Raw genomic sequence first — 23,101 nt, 5'->3', positions numbered from 1 at the left:
TGGAACAGCTGGAACATTAGAGATGACTGCCTCGCTGTTCAAGTACATGGATGGGTTAAAAGTGATGTCTAAATATCAAGAATGTGCTTTTTAGAGGGGGGAAAAAAAACAACCAAAAAGGAAAAACAGTATATGTTGACTTTGGTCATATCCTCAACTTCTTTAATGTTAGTTGCCACACTTGCCTCCAGTGTAAAATCTCAGAGAAGCTCCATGGCCAGTTGGAACTGGCATGTAGAAATGCCTCTGTGACATGCCAGTTCCAACTTCTGATGGCAGATGTAATCCTCATTTATTCCTTACGTGTCTGATCTTGCTGTTCCTTCCCTACACACATACTCGCCAGCAAACCTATCCTCCCACTGGACTCCCTCTCCCCCCTGGTTTCCCTACACATCTGGGGTACACCTGTACTGCATCTGGAGGAGGCCGATAGACCAACCCCTGGAGCCACTGACCAGGCAGCATAGGAGGGACCTGGCCCGTGGGATGGCTGGGGCCATCTCCAGGTCTAACCTGAGAGCTCACAGGGATGTGGGCAGACTGGGAGCAAACAGTGCCTGTGAGGGCTTTCAGGGAACGGAGGTAAAATGCCTGCTCTGTTCAACTCAGTGTCAGCACTGCCACCATTTCCATCTGGCACACACAGAATGCTTCCCTCCTCCTTCTTCCCCCCCCCCCCCCCCTCCCCCATGCAATTAAGGAACACAGTGTACAAAACACAGTGGGTTGTTTGCACACTCATTAGCAACCCATCCCGCTTTCTGTCTGTGTAAAACTTGGGCTACAGGTCTTTCCTTAGCTGTGGTATCACTTCTATTTGTAAAGTTTCTTGGACTTTTAAGCCTCTACCTGCAATCCTCCAGCTAACAGGGGTTGCATGCAGCTCCTTGCGTGGCATGATGGGGCCACCACTTCCCATCTAGGGTGTAGGTGACCTGAAATTTGGGTTTTCCCGGTTACTCAGTCTTCATAGCCTGATTCTTAGCCAGGGCAAAATTAAGCATGAGGATAAAGGCTTACTCAGCATTACAGTTATCTACTCCCAGGCTGTAAAACAAAATGGTTTACACATTTAATTGGTTTTGCCTATTGTTTCCATGTACACAGTAGTTCTATTAATGAATATCATAGCTTCATTACTGGATATCACATTTTGCTGCTTGTTGTGTACCATAAAATAACGTCAGCACATCAATAACTTAAATAACACAAATGTAAACATCTTTTCTGCTTGTTATAATTATGATTTCGGCCTACAGAGGCTTTTTGATTTGTAAGACCATTCACATAACATGGAATGTAACTTTATTTGTTTTTCTCTTGTATATAATGAGACACCAAAAGCCCTTGTCATCTCTTAACAGGATACTAAAGCAGCTCTGTTTCATGAATGACAGCACAATTAAAGCTAAAAATCAGAATTAAAAAAAAAAAAAACCCTTTGCACTGTACAATCTCAAATTAAAACAAGAAAGATAATGACAATCTTTTGCATTAGCCAGGAAATGTGATTCTCTGCCGCTGGGCTTTTTTCTTGCTGACAATTCACAGAACGTGTATATGGGTGTAGTTATAGGTGTGTGTATTCTACGCAGAACAGCAGTCCCTATTTTGTTGATCTAGTTCTTCTAATTGTTTAGTTAAGCTACCTAACTGATACAATTTAGAGTACTACATTAACACATTTAACATCAAGTTTACATACTTGCGTCTTTGAAATACTAGGAACTTTTACACATTTTATTTGGCTTTGTAAGGACTGGAATATCACAGATAATGCAATCTATTCATCTTTGAGAGAATATGGCTGTTATCAACTAGCTCTCTAAGGTTCAGAGTGAAACACATTTCTCCTTATTTCTGTAGCCGACTGCGGAGAAGAAGAGTGTCTTCTTTAGTGGTCAGTCTGATGTTACAGTACCGACTCTGCAGAGAGAGAGATACATGTTTAATGAAGAACAATTCTCTCTGGACATTAGAGCTAAGCCGTTGGAGCAAAATCACTCCGCTCAGACTAATCTCCTATACCGATCCCAAGAAAATCTTATTCCAGGCGTGTTTTGCAGTAGTATCTCCATGTGACCAGAGGAGGGCTCTTGGCACATCTTCACCCAGCCTGGCAGGTGCGTGCAGAGGCACAGAGCCACCCAGCGCTGCCCGGTCCTGCACTCTTCCCCTCGCCTCACCTCCCGGGTCCACCCGACGCACGGTTTGGGAATCAATGGGAAGAGGCGTCGCTCACCGCTCGCTGGCTAGAGTGGCTTCTCTTTTCCCCTCATTCCATTCCGTGTTGCTGTGGGTTAATTTGAGATTGATGGATAGTTCTTAAAAATCGTGTTTCAGGAGTTGCCTCCCTCTCCTTCCTGAACATTCATCTGCTATTAGCCCCTGGTAATTTAGCATATATTGGTTGATTTAACCCTCTGTGTCTTATCCTGCTGCAGAAACTCCTTGCCTTTAGCTGAAAAGCGCACCTGGAAAATGCACTTGCTGAGATATGTATTGCAACAGCGTTCCTTTTCACATTAGGCTCTTGTACAAGTCCTGCTCCTTCCTGCACCCCAGAGAGGTGCCTGCCTCCCAGCTCTACTCCCTTGGCACAGGACAGAGCAGAGCACTCAATCTCTTCTCACTGCCATTCATGACCACAATGGAGTTCAACCGCTTTCCACACAGGTGTACGTGACATCCTCTTGGGGCTTCATTTTGGCTAAATCTTTTATAGAAAAGATTTTAATTTCACAATCCTACCATTAACGTAAATGTTTTGTTTAAGTTTAATGCTGAAAAACTATTAGAAAGAATTTAGCAACTTTTTTTCACAATAAAATTCTTTTCCATCCCAGGGAAACACAGTTTATTTAATGTACTTTATTTTTCCCCCTCAATGTTATTCCTTTCTGCTTTTCTTCTCTTTTCTTCTCACTTTTTTTTTCTGTTTCTCCTTTTCTTCTTTCTTTTCTGGAGCAGGCAGGTACAAGAAGGAAGGAGTCTTTCATCAGCAGTCCTTTGAATTAGAGTAAATTGCAGTGAGTCCTCACCATGATAGGATCATAAACTTACTGGGTTAAACCAAGCTAACTTTCCCTAAGCTGCCAAGTTTTAGCTGCACCATACATATATGTGTTTCCTTGTGCCATTTTCTTTTCTTGTAATTTTGTTTTTCTTGATGACCCTGAGCTATGGCTTCTGTCTCATTCTCACCACTAGTCAACCTTCTTTGCTTTTGTGGTTTTGCCAATATAGGCCTCAAAGAAAAAATGGCAGAAGAGCACAAAGTAGCTGAGGTACATGAGAGAGGACCAGATGATGTTCTGCACATGGGAATGGCACTGGCCATGCTGCATCCAGGAGAAGACCAGGTAGTTGATTACACAGCCGACCAACATCTGGGTGATCTGCGACAAGGTGATGAACATGGCAAACTTGCGTGAGACTCTGAAGCCAGCAGCCCGCAAGGCATAGTAAGAGTACATAACAGCGTGCACTCCATAGTTCATGGTCATAAACCAGCCACCGCCAGCCACCATGTCCTTGTAGGAATACCAAGAATAAAGTAACACAGTAATGTGATGGTACCAGTGTAAGAAGATGAGCTTCTGTTTTCTAAGAATAATGAATATTGTATCTCCTGTAACAAAAAGAAAAAACAGAAAAGAAAAAAAAAGGGAGGGAGGAAATGAGAAACACATCAAACACAGTTACTGAATTCTGCAATGCTCTCTTCCCATTCCTCCTGCTAGAGTATATGCTTTTGGAGCATGAAAGAGCACCTCAGCAACTGAACTCAGAGCTTGTCAGATCCGAACGCCAGCTTGGGTCTCGTATCTTGGTGCTTTTTGGAAAACCCAAGAATCCCCTTTTTGTTGACTGGACATCCCCTGTTTGAATACTCCATAGGTCTTTGCTGTAAACATAATCTGTAAAAGCCTGAAGTGAGGCAGGTGGACATACATGCACCACCTCCGACTGTCAGGCTGTCCATTGTGCACTGTGACTACAAGAAAAAAGCAGAGAGCAGAAAATCTACAGCACAGTGGTTTGAATGTCTACCTGCAACTGGCTCTAATTAAATGTTATTATGCAAAAGCTATTGTGTACGTTACTGAAGGTATGTAATTGCCTGAAAAAAAAAAAAAAAAGCTTTTAAAAAGAAATTTGGTTTATGTTGAAATGAATATTCTCTCTGTAAATTCATGTTACTGTTTTAGAAAAGCAAATTTTATTCCTCATTCCTGCCTTTTTCTTTCTTCTGCTTCTCGTGATTGCTCTGAGCATCCCAATTAGATCTAACCTATACATAATTAGATACAATGAATATATATGTATCTACTTATGTGCTATTGTTATAGACAGTGTTTCCAAACAGGTACCTTGAGATTTGAATCAGGGGCCTTATTTCTACATATATATCCCTGAAAATCCAAATAAGAGTATCAGTGAGGGCTGGAACTGAAACTGCACCATCTGCACAAGGTCTCCAATAAGCCATAATACTTCTGTTTATCTCATTAACTACAAGATGTTGACTCACATTTCAATAAGTAATCATATGACCAATTTATTGTTGATGTTCGAGCTGATGTCCTCCAGTTTTAACCAAATGAGATTTCAGTGGTTTTGCAGTAATTTAAGCAGCAGGAAACCAAGAGATTCTGACACAGCAAAATAAATGGTGCCTGTCGCTCCCAGTGTTTATGCTGATGAATTGCTATCCTGTAATTTGCTGAATCAAATTGTCTTCTGAAAGGTAGACTTATTTTGCTGCACACCTGAACACAGTGAATTCTGCAGCCCTTTGAGGTTTGGCAAAGGCATCCTCCTAAAGGAAAGCTGGAAGGCTGCTGAATCACTGTCTTCTTCCTGTTAAAACAATCCTCTCTTACACTAATAAGCTGTAGGATCAGAACACACACAGATGGGATGTTAAGTTGGCTTTGGCATGCATATCATAAGTGTCATTACAAATAAATCACTGGAGAGACAGCCATTTATAAAAAGCCGCATCACACTGGATTTGGGATTTAAAAAGCTAGGCATGTTGTGGGAAACTGGCTTCTATCTAAAGATAGCTTTCAGCATTCAGAAGCACATTACTGGTCATAATTGTATGCCCACACATACATTTAAGGATGAATGCTGCAGAATGGAGGTAGCTTCTTGCCAACACAATGGCTCTAGCCCAGCCTCACACCAATATCCACAGGGTGGGTGACTGCCAGTGATGCTACTCAGATTTGTCTGCAATCACTAACTACTTCAGAAGTGATTAGCCAGGCCTAGTAGTGATGAAGGGAATACCAAGGGATTTTTTCTCAACATCTGTATCATGTTCATGAAGTTTACTGGTCCCTTGGGGATGAACCTGGATGTACAGATCTTCTGCATGAACTTGCAAAGCATGAGGCCCCAGCTAAGAACAACACTGGACTTGTATCTCCTGCTGCTGGAAGACGTGGGGTAACAAACAAAAATACAAAGCACATGAAGAGCGCTTGACTGGCAAGCTTGGATATTGGAAGGGTGGCAGTGTGTTCCTGGCAAATTGTTGTAGACATGAAAAAAACAAACATCTCTAGAACTACAACTCTAACTCTAACAAACTCTAACTGATGTTTCCTAATGGAGACTTCTTATTAGGTTATTTCCTGGTTTTCATTCTACCTACAGCTCTTACTGTGTCAGGATGCCAAATACCCTTGAGTAGTGGCCACTCGCAGATGAAGACAATGTGTAACAGCAGGAGCTCTAAAGCGGAACAGGTAAGCCTTTTTCCACTTACAGGATGCCTCACAACTGGGAATCCATAGCTGATGTCCAGCTGTTATTAGATAGCTAAAATCTATGGCTGGCAGATAGGCTACATAAATTAATGGGCAGGTTGGTGATGAGGCAGACTCTGGTCCTTTAAATACACTGGAGCTTAGTTGAGGACTTGGACCTACCTGTTCTGTTACCTGAAACTAGCGTCATCACAGATGTGCTGACAAAGGCTAGAGGAAAGCTCAGAAAGCTGAGCTGTAGTTTCAGCTTTGAAGATGTGTCTAAATGAGGCATACTTTGGAGACCTCCATCTGGACAGTCTGAGGTGTATATAAATAAATGAGATTGTCCAATATGACTAGAGCAACCAATATAAGGCCTTTATGCTCTGCCAAATTAATTGCAAAAAAAGCAGTTTTGAAACAACGACAAAGGCCCAGCTCCTTTTCAGAAAAACTGGCAGAGAGGCAGAGGAGAAAGAACAGCACTGAACTTGATGGCATTTAGAGAGAATGCTCTCTTCGTTCTGCTCTGGAGAGAAATAGGAAGACAGGGTACTCACCTAGTTCAGGTGCTTTGCTTAGCACAAATGCATATGCCCAGAATTTGCTGACAGGTCCAATGTAAAAACTCTGGTCACACACTGACTGCTTCAGGCCTTTGGTCATCAAAATGTACAGCATGTAAGGAGCAGTTCGAACAGCACCGAATATACTTTAAAACAAAAAGAGAAAAATGAAGAAAGTTGAGTAGATACTTGGCATCTACATGTGGTCACTTCAATTCATTATGAGGAAAAAAATGCCATAGATGTGCTGAAAAAAAATGAGCTTGAGACAGCCTTAAAGTTGGATAACTCTTCTGGCTTCTAGGAAGGTATTCTGAACTCATATTTGCAAAGTGGACTGCAGTAGTATTCCCTGATGAAAGTCTGGAAAGGTAACATCAATGTTTTTTATTTCATTACTACAGCAAGGAGTCTTCTGTTTTCAGGTACAGTTGGAGACCCTAATTCCACTGAAAACAACATGCAGAGTTTTGATTCTAGCTGGTGGCTAGAATATTACAAGACACAAGTTAATAAAGAGCTGCCATCAATACAACCAGGAACAACTCCCTCCTCTGATTTCCTGAGTTTTCTCTTGTCTTTCCCTGTACATGTTACATCCATGGGAGTTCTGAGCAGTGAAGAAAACAGGCAGGGTGCACAGATTGCAGTGGGATGTTGTGGTCAGGGCTGGTGGTTTGGTGCACATGCTGACTTCATCTCTTAACAGGTCATTGCTAACAGAAGAACTGACTGGTTGAATTGTTGTAAACAGCACAGATTCACTCTCATGTCGTCAGTGAGGTGCAAGGTAACAGTGTTCTGTAAATGAGAAACATGAAATTTGAAATCATACTAATTAGTGCAATTACAGAGGAGATAGGTTTAGATAACAGAAGACATCCAGCTAATGGAAGGAGATTCTGTCTCAGCAGTGAGGCACTTTGCAGAAGTAATTGCTTCACAAGATCACGCTTGCCATTTAACGTTTAACACTGTCACTTGGTGGGCCTTCAAAAGACATGACGAATACAGAGTGAAACAAGCACCTCTCAGAAAACCGGAGCAAAGAAAGGCCCAAATTCCTCTGGGGTTGAGTACATCTTCATATCACACATCCCTGTGCTTCTACCCAGGTACACCTTATCTCCCCTCTAGCTTCTCTGTGGCCCTGTCCTACCTGTCTTGCTTGGTCAGACTGGATGGTTCAAGTAAATCTGCCAAGCTCTTGATAAACATTTTTATATTATTTGTATAAAGTACTTAGATTTCCAACTCTACAGCATTAATGTAGCCAGTCCCAGTTGCCTGCTGTTAGCAGCAGCACTGCCCTTTGCCCACCCTAGCTCACTGCAAGTTATGCTCCTGTGCTTTTCCATTTTTTTGAGCAAGGTTTGACTGCACTTCAGAAAATTCAGACAACGGGTCAACACTGCCCTGTTCTCCATAGAAGCTACTAATATTAGCTGCTATTTGAATGGTGGTATTTGTTCATGGGTTCCACTGCCAGACAAGTCCTCCTGTTCTGCATGCAAACAAAAAACTCATCCTGCTGTGGTACAGGTTTACAGAAGGTATTTAGGTAAGCCTAGGCTTCCCAACACCCGATGTTTTGCATACATTCCCACCACTAGGCAAGAAAGCAGTGGTAGTTCCTCACATACAGATTTTAGACTCATCCATCCCTTCACATAGAAGGGAAAGTGCAGCCCTTCAGATGTCCCCACAGCCTGAAGTGTGGTTCCTCCACAGGATTTTCCCTCCCAGAAGTGCTGTCTGTGCACGTTTTTCTCACGTCTTTCTGGCATCGGTCCCTTCCACCTGGCAGAGAGTGCCCAAGCCTGCTGAAGGAGTTTTGAAACTGGGTGCAACTTGCTCCATGCCTTCCCTCCAGTGTTTCACATATGCTCTGCTTTCCTAGGAGCTGCATTTCTTGTTCTCAAGAAGACAGGAGATTTTCACAGCAATGCGATCAAATCACTTCCTGAGGCACTGAACTCCTCAACTTGGCCAGGGCAGGCTGCTGCTTGCCTCCTGTGTTTCGGGTGGTGGCAAAACCGGGTGGAGGAAGATCGGGTGGAAGAGTTGTTAACAATACACAACCAGTTACATATTTCTCCCATTCGCAAATACTTCAGAGCTGACATTAAAATCGCAAAAAAGGAGAAAGTCTTGAATTAGGAAATCAAACAACTGCAACTATGGGCCTTTGTAAAGAAATTGTACTGCTTTTCTAAAATATCATATATTATTGAAATTTTAAAGCCAAGAACTCACAAGCACATACTCAGATAGGAGGAGCACTGGCTCAAGCAACAGGCAGACATTGATTTAACTGCAGGTGACTCAGAATGGATGCCCACGGACTTAATCTGGACTGAAAAGAGAGCAGAAGAGTATTTGCCCTGTGGGGATGGCACAGTCACACTTTGCTGTCCTAGTGATGGCATGCATGTGACTCTTCCTGTCTTTCTGTTAAGCAACAACTGCAGAGCTCTCCTTGGAGTGGGTGCACATGGCACATACACACTCATTCTTAATTGCAGCAGGAGTAATTTCGTGGTACAGTGGCTTCCCTAAAGAGAGGTTCATGACTCCAGAAGAAGTGACAATGGCTTAAGGTGGTGTGTCAGACACCTGAAATCAGTATCAGTGAAGAACAAACTAGATTTTAGTATAATTCACAAAGGAAGGCTTTATAAATAAGGAAGAGGTAAACTGGAAGTAACTGATCTGGCTGATCCTAATACATGCCATGGGCAGGTAGCTATTTGTGCCAAAACACTTGCCAAGAGGCACGTACCACTGGAGACAGGAAAAGATCTAGTGTATGCCTGCAAATACACCTTGGATCCGGAGAGCTTGTTGTGTTTCTGCCACTTAATCTTGTTTGCTCTGTGAGGTAAGATCAACCAACACATTTCTATCTTGCAAAGACATGATGTGCAGCAAAGTGATGACACTGCTTGCTCAGTAAATCACTTCTGTTTCATTTTGCCCTTGCCCTGCTCTGTGCTGTAGCTTTTGTGAGGTATTGAAGTGAACTGCTTACCAAAGCAGTCTGTCTAGCGCGAATCATCCACAGGGATTTCAGAAATAAGGTAGCAGTGAATTACTGTACAATTACACCCTTTTGCAACAAGAGAGACTGATCAGAAACAAACTGCACCAGCTAATGCAGCTTTCTCATCTATTCAAGACTCAGAATGTCCTACATTCTCCTCCCTCCAGGCAGTGGCTGCTCTGCTAGGCTAACAAATGCCCAGTTGATATTTTGCTGGCTATAACATGAGCAAAATGCATCCATGAGTAAAATAAAATCTAAAACTTTTCCCTCATAAACCTGGTTTCAAATGTAGGCCTCAACAGCCATCACATGCATGGGTCAGGGCAGCACTTTTGAAGGAAAACTGAGGACCAGGAACTCCCTGATGTGACAGAAGACAAAAACAGTCCATAGCCAAAGGCTGCTCACTGCTCCATGTTTCCTCCACCCTGCTGTCAGAAACATGGTTTCCAAAAGCCAGAGAGGGCAGCAGGCAGCTGAGACCCCTATTTGACCCCAACTGTCACTGTGGCAGGCCCAGCTCCTCCCATTGCAGCTACTTCCCTACAAGTGGCACTGCTCAGAGCACATCCCAGCCCAGAAGCAACACTGCAGGACTGAGCAGGGAACATGGCTGCTGCATTAAAAATACACATTAAAAAAGCTAAAGAAATCCAGGCTTACATTTATCCCACATCAATGGCATTATTGCATTCTGTAATGTCCTACTCAGACATTACTCATTCTGACAATGTCTTCCTATCTAGAAACAAACCCACACTCCAACTTTTCAGCACATAATTCAGCACACAATGCAGCAGCATATCCTGAAAGCACTGTGAGATCCACAGAGAGGAAATCCTTTGCTCTGGATTTGTGCCCTAAAAAAAACAAACAAGCTGATCCAACACTCCTTGCCTATCCAACAAGGGTCTCTGCAGAGACAGTGACCAGAACGAGTGTAAAATACATTAGAAAAAGGTGTCAGAAGCAAAGCGCTTCTATTTTCTAAAGCATGCCCCTGTGCGCTGCAATCTGTGCAGATGTGGCACCAGCAGGGAGCAGCAGGGAGCCCATGGGCAGCAAGACCATGCTGTGCTGCCCAGTACTAGAGAATTACCATAGGGACTTCCTAGGGAATGCTCAGCACAGGCACATGGCCAGGCTGGTCTAGCACCCAGAGCCCCACAGCCTGGCTGGGGGAAAACAAAACCCAAATTCTGTCCCCATCTGCCCAGGAGGCAAGTCACAGAATCTCTGCCAATGCGATTCCTCCAAATGTGGTCCCAGGACACCCAAATTGAGGATAATCAGGGCCCTGGAGAGCAGACATTCCTCACCAACTCTAGCATCCACACAGCTTCGCAGCCCTTCCTTGTCACACCACAACAGTGAGAAAAAAGGAGGCAGCTTTTTTCCATTTTAGCATGCAAAATATTTACAAAGGAAGGACACTGAGTTAGAAAGAGATGTTCAAAGGTCAGCCCCACTGAAGAATACAGCGCTTTCTAAACCTCCTTTGTGATAAATCAGGCTGCATTCAGCTTTCAGGCCTGTTCAGCAAGTGTTCTGCTAGTCAGATCAAGTTTCCTTTCTCCTTTCTGCTTGGTCTCTTAACAAAATCAAATGGCCTTTCTGTGCCCTACTGCATGACACCTGCTATCCTGATGCAGGAGCAAGAGCCTGTAGAGCAGGTTGCGTGTGGCACACGCACAGGGTGTGTGGGCATCCCTTGGGCTGGCAGTGTGGGGTAGCCTGGAAACATACGGAATATAAGCAGACACTGGGAAAACATACTGAGAAAGCATCTGTATGAAAAGTAACTGTCTGGATTAAGTTTCTTGAACAGAAACGCAGCTGAAGCCACCTTCACTAGAAAAGCTCTTAGCCCCCCACTGTATAGCTACCCTTGAATCTGACATGGCCAAGAAACTCAGAAACTCCTGAAATAAAAAGTGGTAAACTAAGACCAGTATGGACAGGCAAAGCAATCAGATCACAATGTACTTGCTACCTTGCTATGGATGGGGTGATGATACTACTAACCAGTGGGAAAGGAGGTAATTCTATGGAGCTGTTTGCTTCCTCCAAACCTAAAATCAATCATAGAATCATAGAATGGCTTCAGTTGTTAAGGACCTTAAAGATCACACAGTTTGGAGCCCCCTGCCATAAGCTGGTTTGCCCCACAATGTCAGGCTGCCCAGAGCACCACCCAAACTGGTCTTGAACATCTCCATGGATAGGGCATCTGCAAGTTCTCTGCCAGGGCTTCACCATCTTCTGAGTAAATAATTTTTTCATAACACCTAACCTAAATTTCTCTTCTTTTAGTTTAAAGCCATTCCCCCTTGCCCTGTCTGTGTTTACACTCTCTGGTGGCCTCAGGCCCTGCAGAAGTGTCCTAGGAGACAACAAGCTTTTATGGTAGCAAGGAGAAGACTCAAGACCCCAAGAAGTCCCTGGGGGTTGGACTCGATGATCTCTGGAGGTCCCTTCCAACCCCTACAATTCTGTGATTCTGTGATTCTCATACAAAATTTTAGTAATTACAACAGGAGGTTTACAGCAGCCCACCTTCAGTCTGTAAAGCAAAATATGAAATTGCATTTCTTTCAGTTCCGCCAGGATCTGCCTGCAGTGAGGATAATGGCTTATAGCTGAGTTGAAATCAAAGGGAATGTCCAAGTTAAAGCAGTTACTTGGGTGGTGCAAAATGAGGAAAGGATATTACTGCTGGGGTTGAGCCCACTGGTTTTTATAGGTGCCTGGGCACCCATTTGAAGCCTATTGTTCCCAAACACTTTGGGGTAGACATGACAGACAGTTTCAAGGCTGGGGAAGAACTAAAAACATAACAATAACCTTTCAAGAGTATGCAGAGATGACATTTGTTCCCCTACAGGGAGGGAACTGGCAAGACCTGCCATGAAATACCAGCTTCCTACATAAGAAAGCATGGGCTGAAAGAGAAATACATTTCCTGACTAATTGGCCTTAAACTTCATTGGATGAATCCAGGAATGCATACGGTGTAAAAACTACAAGGTTGCTTTAGGCTATCTATCTGATTGCAAAATCATGGCATCCTTGCAGCACAGTGAGCAACCATAAGCTAAGAAACTGATAATTAATTACAGATAAAACATGGGAAATAACTGGCTGTCATTCAGTGACCTACATGGAATTGATGAATCCCATCTGGATCTCAAGTAGCTCAGTCAGTGCAATAGGACGTACTCTAATCCCACAAAAAAAGCAGCCTAGAAAAGGATCTGGCATCCCACGTCCTAAATGGTCAATGTGGTGCAAGGACAGCACACATGAAATTTTTTCTAATTTATTTGAATATATTAATAACTGACTAGAAGAGCCATTTCGTACGTCTGCAGATGGAGATTAAAAATATTTTGTTTGGTTTGTTGAAGTAAGGGTTAAATTTTTCAACTAAATGCATCAGCCTCTTGGGTAGTGAAGGATATGCAGTGACAATGTATTCACTAGATTATAGAAAACTTTGGAAAAAATAATACTAGCTAGAAATTTGGCCACGTGTAACATTTACAAGGCATTTCACAAGCATTTAAAAGAGAAGACTTTTTAATAGTGAGTTACTTTGAAATCCAAGAGGCACATTTGTTCAAATGATGGCAGATAAACTGAGCCCAAATGTTATTTTTATAATGGCAGAGAAGACTGACACAAACAGGCTGTTATTTCACCATCTTTCAATATTTCTGAGGTGTTTTTGAGCAACATCAAGGTTAGATATGGAAAGAAAGAGACCTGGCCCTGCAGAGACTGTTCTTGGCAAACACACACAAACCACCTTCCTGTTTTATCTCCCAGAGCTGACCCAAGTACCTCACAGAAAAACCCCATCCCCTCATCAAATCTGCTTGTGATGAGAAGGACAACTCATTCTCACCGCAGAGCAGACCTTCCTTGTTGCTGTACCAAAATTTTGGTCTTATCTGTTTTCCAGCAGTCCAGTGATCTACCACTGCCAGCTTGAGTTGCCCCACAGATACCAGTGCCTCAGCAATATCCAGGCCAGCAATTGCTTTAGCTCAGATGTCTATGTATAAAGATCCGCCAAGAACAAAGCTGTTCTTCAGCTGGATTCCATTCAGGTTTAGACCTAACTTCCTTCAGGCATTTCTTTGTGTTGGCATCACCAAGGCTCTCAGCATTGTATCTGTGAATATTTCTGTCCTTAATGGCGTTCACTCTTGCAACAGCATTGTAAAGTTGCTAAGCATTGATCCATTTCAAAGACTGAGAGGTAAGGCAAACTGAAATTTAAGTATCCTGTCAAAACAAAATCTGTGCCTGAGCCAGGACAAGCAATGTTGGGCAACATCATGAATTGCATATGGCTCAGCACCTTGCCCATGAGATCTGTTTGACTTCAGCAGGACATCTGACCTCACTCTATAAGTGAAAACTGTATTAGAGAATCCACATAAATGCTCTGGATTGAGGCATTTTCAGAGAAAAGACCTGCATATAAAGCATTTTCTGACCTACCACAGTTTTTTTTCTCACTTTTTAATGCTACTGCCTAAACTTCCAAGTCACAAATTCTCTGTCTTAATCACCCCAGGCAAATCTACATTTTTAAATGGTTTATAGACATTAATTAAAAAAATAAGATAAACTGTCTATAGACATACGCTTCTTAACATCACCCTTTCATCATGGGCACCTCTGATATGTTGGCAGCATACTCTCAGGACATAAAATACAGAGTAATGAGCAGAGACACAGTCAAAGTTCATAAAGCCCTGTTATCCAAGAAACACAAACAGCTGAAAACTTATTTAGCTAGAAGACCAGATAAGAGCAATGCATGCTTGCCCCACACTTTGTTGTACTCCTATTTTTCCTTGACACAGAAGGCTAATACAAACATGGATTTGATTTGACATAGTTGGACATGAGGCACAAACAACAAAAGCCTGTATAATGAGTTTTAAGAGCATCCCTGCTTCTATTTCACTTTGTCTTGCCCCCTAGATTTATGTAGGGCCAGATCCCAGCAACCTGTTCTATGTTAGGAGAAAATATTTGAATTCTTTTTCCTCGTGGATTTTTTGCTGCTGTTCTGATTATCATGGTTGCTTTGCATATGCTCCTTGCTGATCCCTTTACTCGCAACAGTAAACTCCAGAAGAAAACCAGGCATTTAAAACCACCCTCCTGCAGTTGATCCTGATCCATGCCCAACTCCTTGTGACAGATGCAGATACAAAAACCACACCAGTGAGGTGGAAAATTCTGTGTTAATGTTCTTAAAAACTCATGATTTCCTTTGCTAATGACTTCATTTGATAAAACAGCAGAAAATGCGACTATTTAATGCCATTCAACAGCAAGTGATTCTATGGGAAGTTCATTTCAACAGGCTTCTATCCAAGTCTAGGAAGAAGAAGAGTAAAAACATAACCAAGCCAGCCCAGCCACAGGTGCAGCTACCGGCATGGACAAAAACAGACCCTGAACTCTCACAGTAAAAAAGAAAAGCTCATTATTTTAAAGTCAATATGGGGATTTTGCAGAAGCTGGGATTTGCAACTATCATGATGTTGCTGTGCACCTAAGTAGAATTCCTTTCAGCTCTATATTGTTTCTGTTTCACTGGAAAAAATTATGCTATCTACAATTTCTCCATATTTTAATTAAACAAACCATTAATTATTTTCTTGCAGTTGGCACGAACAAGGAAAAGGTATGGAAAAAACAGCTTGGTTCCATGATATCCCTTTTGCCTATGAAATCTGAACACCTTTAGAAAGCACAATTTCAAAGGTTATGAAACCAGTTTTGAAGAGCACTTGCATTAATCTCATGCTTTAGGAAGAACATAGAACTCATTTTCTCCAGCTCATGCACCTGAAAGGCAATAAGGTACCTATAGTCTTCATTGTAATTGTAACTATTGTAATTAAGAGCATAATTTTCATGCATGACTTGGGGTAAAAGTGCCTTTAGCTTCCTGAACTCCCTGAAAGCTTGAAATGGTGCTTTTGTTCCAACTTGTAATTCCACTTCTGCGGCTGAGGGGACACATCATTTGGAAACATTTGTTTTCTTCCAGAAGGTGTATCTGCTAACTAGAGATGGACTATGTCGTGGTGCCTCCAAAACACACGGACACAAATAGTTACCCGCTCTGCAAGGGTGCAAGAACACAAAGAATTGGGCAAGCCCCCTGCAGAGAAACCTTCCTTCTACCGCCCTACTGCTCCACTGCTCCTCAGCCTCTCCCCTCTGCCATCCAGAACAGATGGAGCTTATGACTTGCCCACTTTGAGGGTGATGGAGTCTTATGGAGGGTGGAATCAAAGCCACTGTATTATCCAAAAAACAAAGGAAAGAAAAAAAAAAAAAAGGAAGGAGGAGTTGAGGAATAACATATGCTTGTTTCAGTGTGACACTCAGCTAAAACCTAGTGGTCAGCAGTACTGAACGTGCATGATGATGGGGTACTCTAGCTCTGAGTACCATGTGTGCAAGCAAAAGTTCTGCTGATCTTTGCAGTTTTTATCCCTGGTTTAGCCCAAATAATTTTCTTTGCATAAGTTCCCGCATACTTTGAGGTTTGGGCTCGGTCCTATCAAAACCCCAAAGCAAACTTTAGAGAACTCCCCTTCCATCTCTACCCCTCTCACACATAAACCTTGCATTTCAGACCTGCTTGTTGTATCTGACCCAGATGTTTCTCCAGCAAGCTTTTCAATGCAAATCGTCTGAGTTTTCAGTGGGGACCAAACCTGAAGCCAGGCCAGCTCAGAGTGATTTAAAAATTGTGCAAATATTTTACATGGCTCTAAGAAATAATATATCATTTGTGCAGATTTATATACCCATAAGCATATGCATTCATGCCTGGGTGGTTATGACTTTCCCACATGATGAATTATTGGGAAGGAATGGAGGAATTGGAGGTATGTTAAAGTGACAGCTCACTCTGTGGCTTCAAGTGAGGGTAGATACTGTGCTCCTTGCTTTTTCGTGGGCTACTCCCTTCCACCCTTCTCTCATCATAAGATTTCCCAGTCACAATTCACCTGATTCCTAAAACCTTGCTCTTTTTATTGACAAAATTGGAGGAAAACAAAACAAACAAATAACAAAAAAACCCAGGCTTATTTCCTTTCCTCTCCAGGGACCTCATTGAGCATCCCAAACAGTGACATCTCCGCAGGGCTCCGGATCAACAGATGCTGTCATTGAGCAATTTTAATCGTGTTAACGCCACAGTAGTGTAAAATCCATCTGATTCTCTCTTGCTAAAGAGCAAGTTCAACACCTCTACCAATTGCTGCAACTGCTCTTGGAAAAGCTTATTTATCCGTGGATAAAAATCAATCTGCAACAGCTACTGTCTTCTGTACTTCACCAAACCTGAATTCTTCTTCCAGGAAATGCAGTTTGATCCCACACCTGCCTTCTTTACAACTGGGATTAGCTATGCTCAGGCAATCCTGAGGAGCAGAGTTCAAAAACAATGCAGCCCCACAGTGTAGGCTGGTGGAGGAGCTTGTCCTGCTTACAAAGAGCCACAGAAAAAAAATGCCAGCATCAGATTCTTATGAATAGTTTTTATAACAGTTATGCTTGGTCATCACAAAGAAACATGAGAGAACAGCAGAATTTGCTTACAAAGACACCATACGACACTGAAAAACATTTAATTGCTTTCTTGCAAAGAATGAAAAACAGTTTTCCAGCTCTACCTACATATCCCTCTATTTCATCTGACTTCCAAAGAGTCAGCTACAACCCCATCAATAGTAATTACCCGTCATCTATTCTTTGCCCCTCAATGCTGCTGTTACCTAACAGTGGTCTCTGACCACCTGGCACACTGGACTTGCAGAAACACTATTTCTTGATGAAAGCTGTAATTTCTCAAGCAATAACTCACTCTTCCATCACTAAATAATAACCGGATTCTAGCTGCTGCTGAAGAGCCCCAGCACCCTGCAAAGGCTGTATATACAGTGAGGCAATTTTCTGTTGAGAACTATTTCTTAGTTCTCAGATATTCACTTCAGCAACTTTAAATTGTGGCTAAGATGCTTAAAAAAAAAAAAAAAAAAAATTCAATTTTCCGCTTAAGCCCTGCATTTGGTGCAAAATCTCGTAAGAATTAAGGAATTCATCTAAGGATTTTTAAAGCAGCCCATGAGGATCCATAAGCACAATGTACCTCTTAAGCAATCTTTAATGAATGCTTTAGGAGCATTTGCACTTGTTCCTATGTCATCACTAAAATTATTCTCAGCATCCAAATGTTATCTCAAGAAAATTTTAGAATAACTAATATTCCAGTGGTTTAAATGATAATCTGAAAAAAGTGACACATCATTTCTGCAGGATAATTTAAAGATACTTACAGGATCAAATGTATCAAGTTGGCAAAGTGACTGCCATGTGTAGCATTGAAATGTATGTATTCAGGAGATTGAAATTATCCTGGGCAAATAAAGCCAAAATATAATATAGTAAAAGATTTAGCAGATAATCAAGCCACCCAATGGAACCAGCAATCACTAAAGCTATAAAACAGGCAGGTAACAACTCAAGCAAAATCTAAGTTACAGATAAAGACTAGCATTTGACTGAATAAAGAAGGCTTAAAGAAGCTAAAAGTCATAATACAGCTGTAATGAGATGCCCAGAGTCATAAATTAAATGGCAGCTACAGGTCTGGAGTCACTGATCTCCCTTTTCAGCTCAGCACTCCTGCAGGCGGCCCAGCAAGTCTGCCAGGGATGGAGCAGCAATACAGGGAAGGTGTGGAGTGCCATAGGCATGAGGAAGCTCACCTGCTTAGAAGAATACCTTAGAAAGAACATTTTACACTTGTCACATGGTGGTGGCTTAGCTAAACCGTGATCTGCTTATGCAGGCTCGGTTCATTACTCTCCCAATACACTTGTCAGTATGTTGAGAGAAATCAGCTGCCATGGGCTGGGGCAAGGTGACTGCATGAGAAAGGTGCAATTTGGAGTTACAGAGGGTCAACACTCTCACTGATTTTGAGTGGGGACAGCAGTGCCGAATGGGTGCTACAAGTAGTTTCCAAATAACGCACTGCATTCACTCTACATTTGGCTTTCCAGTTACCAAAACAAACAAATAGGAAAAAAAATCCACTTTTTTAAAGAAAGGAAGCCCACTTTTGTGCTAAATTTAATGGCTGCCAAGAAAAGTTTTCAAGAAATGTTTAGATGCTGTACTGAGGAACATAGTTTAGTGGGAAATATTGGTGATAGGTGGTTGAACAGGATGATCTTAGAGGTTTTCTTCAACCTTGGCGATTCTGTGATTCTAAAGAAAGCAATTTTAACAGGAATTGTTTAGCCAATGCTATCTGCATCTCCTGTAAAGTTGCATTAGCTAGGTCTCATGTGGCTTCAAACACAGTTCTGGGAATGAAGATGTTTGTCATGAGATGCTCTTCTTATTTAGAATAAATAACATATATATTGGGCATGTCTTCCTGATAGGACTTTATTGCTCCTAGTCCGTATGTTTCTTCCACCTTTACGCTGTTATTTTAATTGCAAATAGCATTTGTTCTGCAATTTATAAATGCACACTGCATAGCACTGTTTGCATTTCACTCTTGGGATTACAACTATTAAGTCTCAAGGATTTGCCTTCTTTCCAACCATTCTGAACTCCTGCTTTTCATCCAGCTTTCAACTTTGGTTCCAAAACGGTAACTAAAAGATGTTCCCAATATCTTTTAAATAAGAAAACCAGTTAAGTCTATATAGATGAGCATGGCTCAATTGAAATAAATCATTAAGTAGATGTTTGGGTTCTGAACAATCTCACGTTGAGAATATCAATGCTTCTCAAATATAATTCCCTTGCTTTCAAGTTTAAAAGAGAGAAGATAATTAATTCACCTTAAATGCTACTTATTAACTTTAATACTATTTGGCAAATATTGCTCTTTTCATTAATTTACATTCTCTTTAAATGCATTTTCAGAATCTATATACAATTTCAGAGTATTTTAAGATTTTAATGGGTGGTTCAGCATCATATGAAATAAAGTTGTGTTTTAATCTCTGTGGTGAATGGCAGACCTTGGGACTGGATGGAAATTTCAGTGAGTTTTCATCAACTGTCTTGTGCATAGGCATCATAACTAGAAGGTATTTCAGAGTCCCAAATACAAGCAATTGGACTCCTGTTTTTAAAGTTATGTTCAGTCCTTTCAGTTCAGCTCATCTCAGGACTGAGCTGCAGATATAATGATTTATTTTGGATTATCTTGTCGGGAGCAATCTGCAGAACAAGCGCATACCTTTCTTTCTGACTGAAGGAACTGAAGCTGTTTACTCCAGGGAAAAGGAGGCTGAAGGGAGACCTTATCACTCTCTTTCAATACCTGAAAGGTGCTTACAGAGAGAGCAGGATTGGTCTTTTCTCACTGGTGACAGGATGAGGGGAAACGGCCTCAAGTTGTGCCAGGGTAAGTTTAGGTTGGATATCAGGAAATGCTTCTTTACAGAAAGGGCTGTTAAGCACTGGAATAGGCTCCCCGGGAGGCGGTTGCATCACCATCCCTGGATGTGTTTAAAAACCATTTGGATGTGGTGCTCAGGGACATGATTTAGCAGAGGGATGTTAGTTAGGGTAGTATGGTTAGGTCGTGGTTGGACTTGATGATCTTTAAAGTCTTTTCCAACCTGAGTGATCCTATGATTCTACAAAATGCTGCTGTGCTTGTGGAAACAAATCCATTACAGCAGTCTCACAAAAGAAAAGTGAGTAACCTTCTTCCAGTGAGATACTTTGGCTGTGTCTTTCAAATACAAAATAAGTTGCTACTGGAATATTTCATTTCTGAGGCTTTGTGGAAGACAGCTAGTGGCCATTCATACCATTTCAGCCTCTTGAAGAGAAAGTATTTCCCAGGAAGAATGACATACGGATAGCCTATACTGACATCAGCCTCTGCTACAAAGCACAGCTGAAGCTGTATTAGAATCTGCACATCCTCAAATAACGATAGCAACTTTACGAATGAGTAGTCTGGCCAAACAAAGACAAATCATGCCTCCAGTCACAATCAGACTTAGCTTCTCTGTTCCTCCTTGCATACAACTGCACCACAATGGATGCTTTAGTTTCCTTCTCTCTTCTATTGATGGGATTGTGTTCCTTAAGGAAAACAACATTTTGCTATTATTAGTCAGCATCCTGACACTGATTCTTCTGCTGGGAGCCCTTTAAGGATGGAGAGTGACTGAAAACAGTGCCATGCCACTGTCTTCTGTGAAGGTAAGGCAATCAAACCCTTGTGTGAGCTCCTTGATGGCAGTGCTACCCACACACACACACTCTAAGGCCCATAAAAAGAAGAACAAAAATCCAGCTGAGATGTAATGAAACCATGAATTAATGATTACACATCCTTCTGTGAGACCCTTGGTCCCAGCTTTGCTGATTTTTAAGATGCCAACATAGTATTTTTGATATACACTAACTAAAAAAATACTTTGGTGTCAATGAATGATCCTAACTTCTTGTTCAAAGGAGCACAAACATAGGACTAGCAATTCAAACTCGTGTTTTTGTAGATTTTTCACTCTTGGAAATTTTCTTAAATACATGGCTGTCATTTTGACATGCAGGTGAATCAGCAACAGTTTCTTTGGGTCTTATAAGTCTGAAAAACAAACAGTGGGATCCCGTTGACAAAGAACACCACGGAGCTGCTCCCACAGGACCTCAGTGCACAACCAACTGGCTGTGAATGAAGTGCATAAAATGGAAGAAAAAAAAAAAAAAAAAGACTGAAATCATGTCATGCCACAAAACAACGTCTTCAGTGCTTGAAACAGATCAACAAATCTACTAGAAGGAAAAGGAAAAGAACCCAAGAAAAACATCCCAAACTAATTTATCAGCAAAAGACTTCAGAAGATCATGTTTTCACAGTGGTTTCAAAGTGAAAAGCAAGATTTATTGTCACTGCCTTCGCAGAGGTATTCACATAGAAGCAGTAACTTTATCCCAGAGACAAAATGTTCGAAACTAGTTGATGCTTCCAAAGGGAAATAAAGCAGCTTTTCTGTCTCTCAGATCCTGCTGGCTGCCAGTGTTGACACAAAACTTACTCTTACTGAACTCCCCGAATGCTTAGCAAGCTCAGCAGGGTGTTGTAGCTTGTTTTGTTTATTTATAAGCGTAGCAGGTTTCCTACAGTAGCTGCTACCACATTTAAAGGATCTTGGCAAGAGCAAGGCGCTCAGGATACATTGTGAAGGAAGGCCATGTCATTGCCTGGCAAGCAATTTCATGGGCTTTTTTTGTTTGTTTGTTTTTTTAAGTCCAGAACACAATTTTTCCAGCCTCTGCTAAGTGTTACTATTTCTGAGGATATTTGAAGTCGGTAAAAATGGTAGGAGTGCTAGCAGAGAGATAAACAAGGACTCTGGAAAAAAGTCTTGCTCTGACCTTGAGGCTGAGGAAAATACTGAGGGCTCTCTAGGCAGGCTTTTCTTCCTCACTATAACTGCTCACAACAGAAGTACATTACTTAGCATTTCCTAAAGGTATTGTAAAAATCATAGTATTTCAACAGCCCATAAAGCTAACGAGGAAGACTTTTTAAAATTGAAGAGTATTTTCCTGGATCTGTAATAAGTAAAACAACAGCATCTAAATCTATCCGAGTTCACCTTCAGAGGAAGCAGAAATATCTTTCAGATCAAGCATGTGCAAATGAAACACCTCGTCATGAAAGGAGCCAGAAAAAACGTCTCTTGGAAAGTAAAATTCAAGTTCCTTGTAAAGTTTATGGCAGTCAAAGTCTAGTACAGCTGGCTACAGAGTCAATAAAGTTGGGAGTGATTCTGGAGTGTTCATTCTGGCAACATGACGTTTCACAAAGGTGAAAGCCACATTTTAGATTTCACGCAGACTTCCCCATCAGCTACTACAGACTGTGCATTAGCTATTTCATATGACTATGAAGGAAAACTCCAGCTATCAAATAATGAACATGTTGATTTCAAAGTCTGAATGTTCTCAGTCCACCTACACAGCACTTTCACACCATAGCGCACACTGCTATTTGTTGATTACCGCATTGCTTTGTTTTTGAGAACTAACTAATCAGTGAAATTGCTTACAAGCCCCATACTGTGCATGCCAGCCATAGAGTCAACCCCAAAACAACATGATTTTAAAAATCATGCCAGTGACCCTCTTTGAAGCACAGTTATGAACTTGTGTGTCCTGCCTGCAGGTCAGGAAATGAACTACAACCTCTCTGCATACGTCAGCTTCTTTCTACTGGCTATGCTCAATAACAAAGTATAATTGGAATATATACTTAGGGATCCAACTGGCTAAAGATCACTTTACAAACTGATTCACAAATGACGTGTCACCTAAGAAGCAATTCAGCAGTTGCTGAACCTCACCAAGAGATGACAATTGTGTACAGTAACAACAAAATGATGTTAGACACATAGACGGAAGCACAGCACCAAATGCCATAAAACAAAAACAGTAAATTTTCAGTGTTAGAAATTTCTCTCAAAGTTACCCCAGAACGCTCAAAGCTTTTTATCTTATTATTATTATTATTTTAGGAATCTTTAAATGATTAAAATCAAGCAAATGTAGTTTGAAGTTCTACAGGTAGCACATTCCAGCTGAATGAAATAAGTGAAAAATGTAATTTATTTTTCCTCGCCAGA

The 23,101-nt window shown here is 41.5% G+C and overlaps 1 protein-coding gene across 1 annotated transcript in view; it reads right to left on the bottom strand.

The window, feature by feature from the left end:
- Nucleotides 1-1,291: 1,291 nt before the first annotated feature.
- The window catches only part of ELOVL6 (ELOVL fatty acid elongase 6), a 66,996-nt gene continuing 45,186 nt past the window's right edge, over nucleotides 1,292-23,101 (bottom strand). The window contains exons 3-4 of the mRNA XM_042871478.1: nucleotides 6,329-6,480; nucleotides 1,292-3,634 (exon numbers count right to left, since the gene is read on the bottom strand). Of these exons, the coding sequence (XP_042727412.1) occupies nucleotides 3,210-3,634; nucleotides 6,329-6,480 (577 nt within the window). The 3' untranslated portion in view covers nucleotides 1,292-3,209. The remainder of the gene's footprint in view (nucleotides 3,635-6,328; nucleotides 6,481-23,101) is intronic.

This window comes from Lagopus leucura, unplaced genomic scaffold, assembly GCF_019238085.1.
Source record: "Lagopus leucura isolate 7727_CA_CO unplaced genomic scaffold, USGS_WTPT01 Super-Scaffold_100004, whole genome shotgun sequence".
Lineage (NCBI taxonomy): Eukaryota > Metazoa > Chordata > Aves > Galliformes > Phasianidae > Lagopus > Lagopus leucura.
The sequence above is the reverse complement of the archived record's forward strand: the minus strand, read 5'-3'. Positions and strand labels throughout refer to the sequence as shown.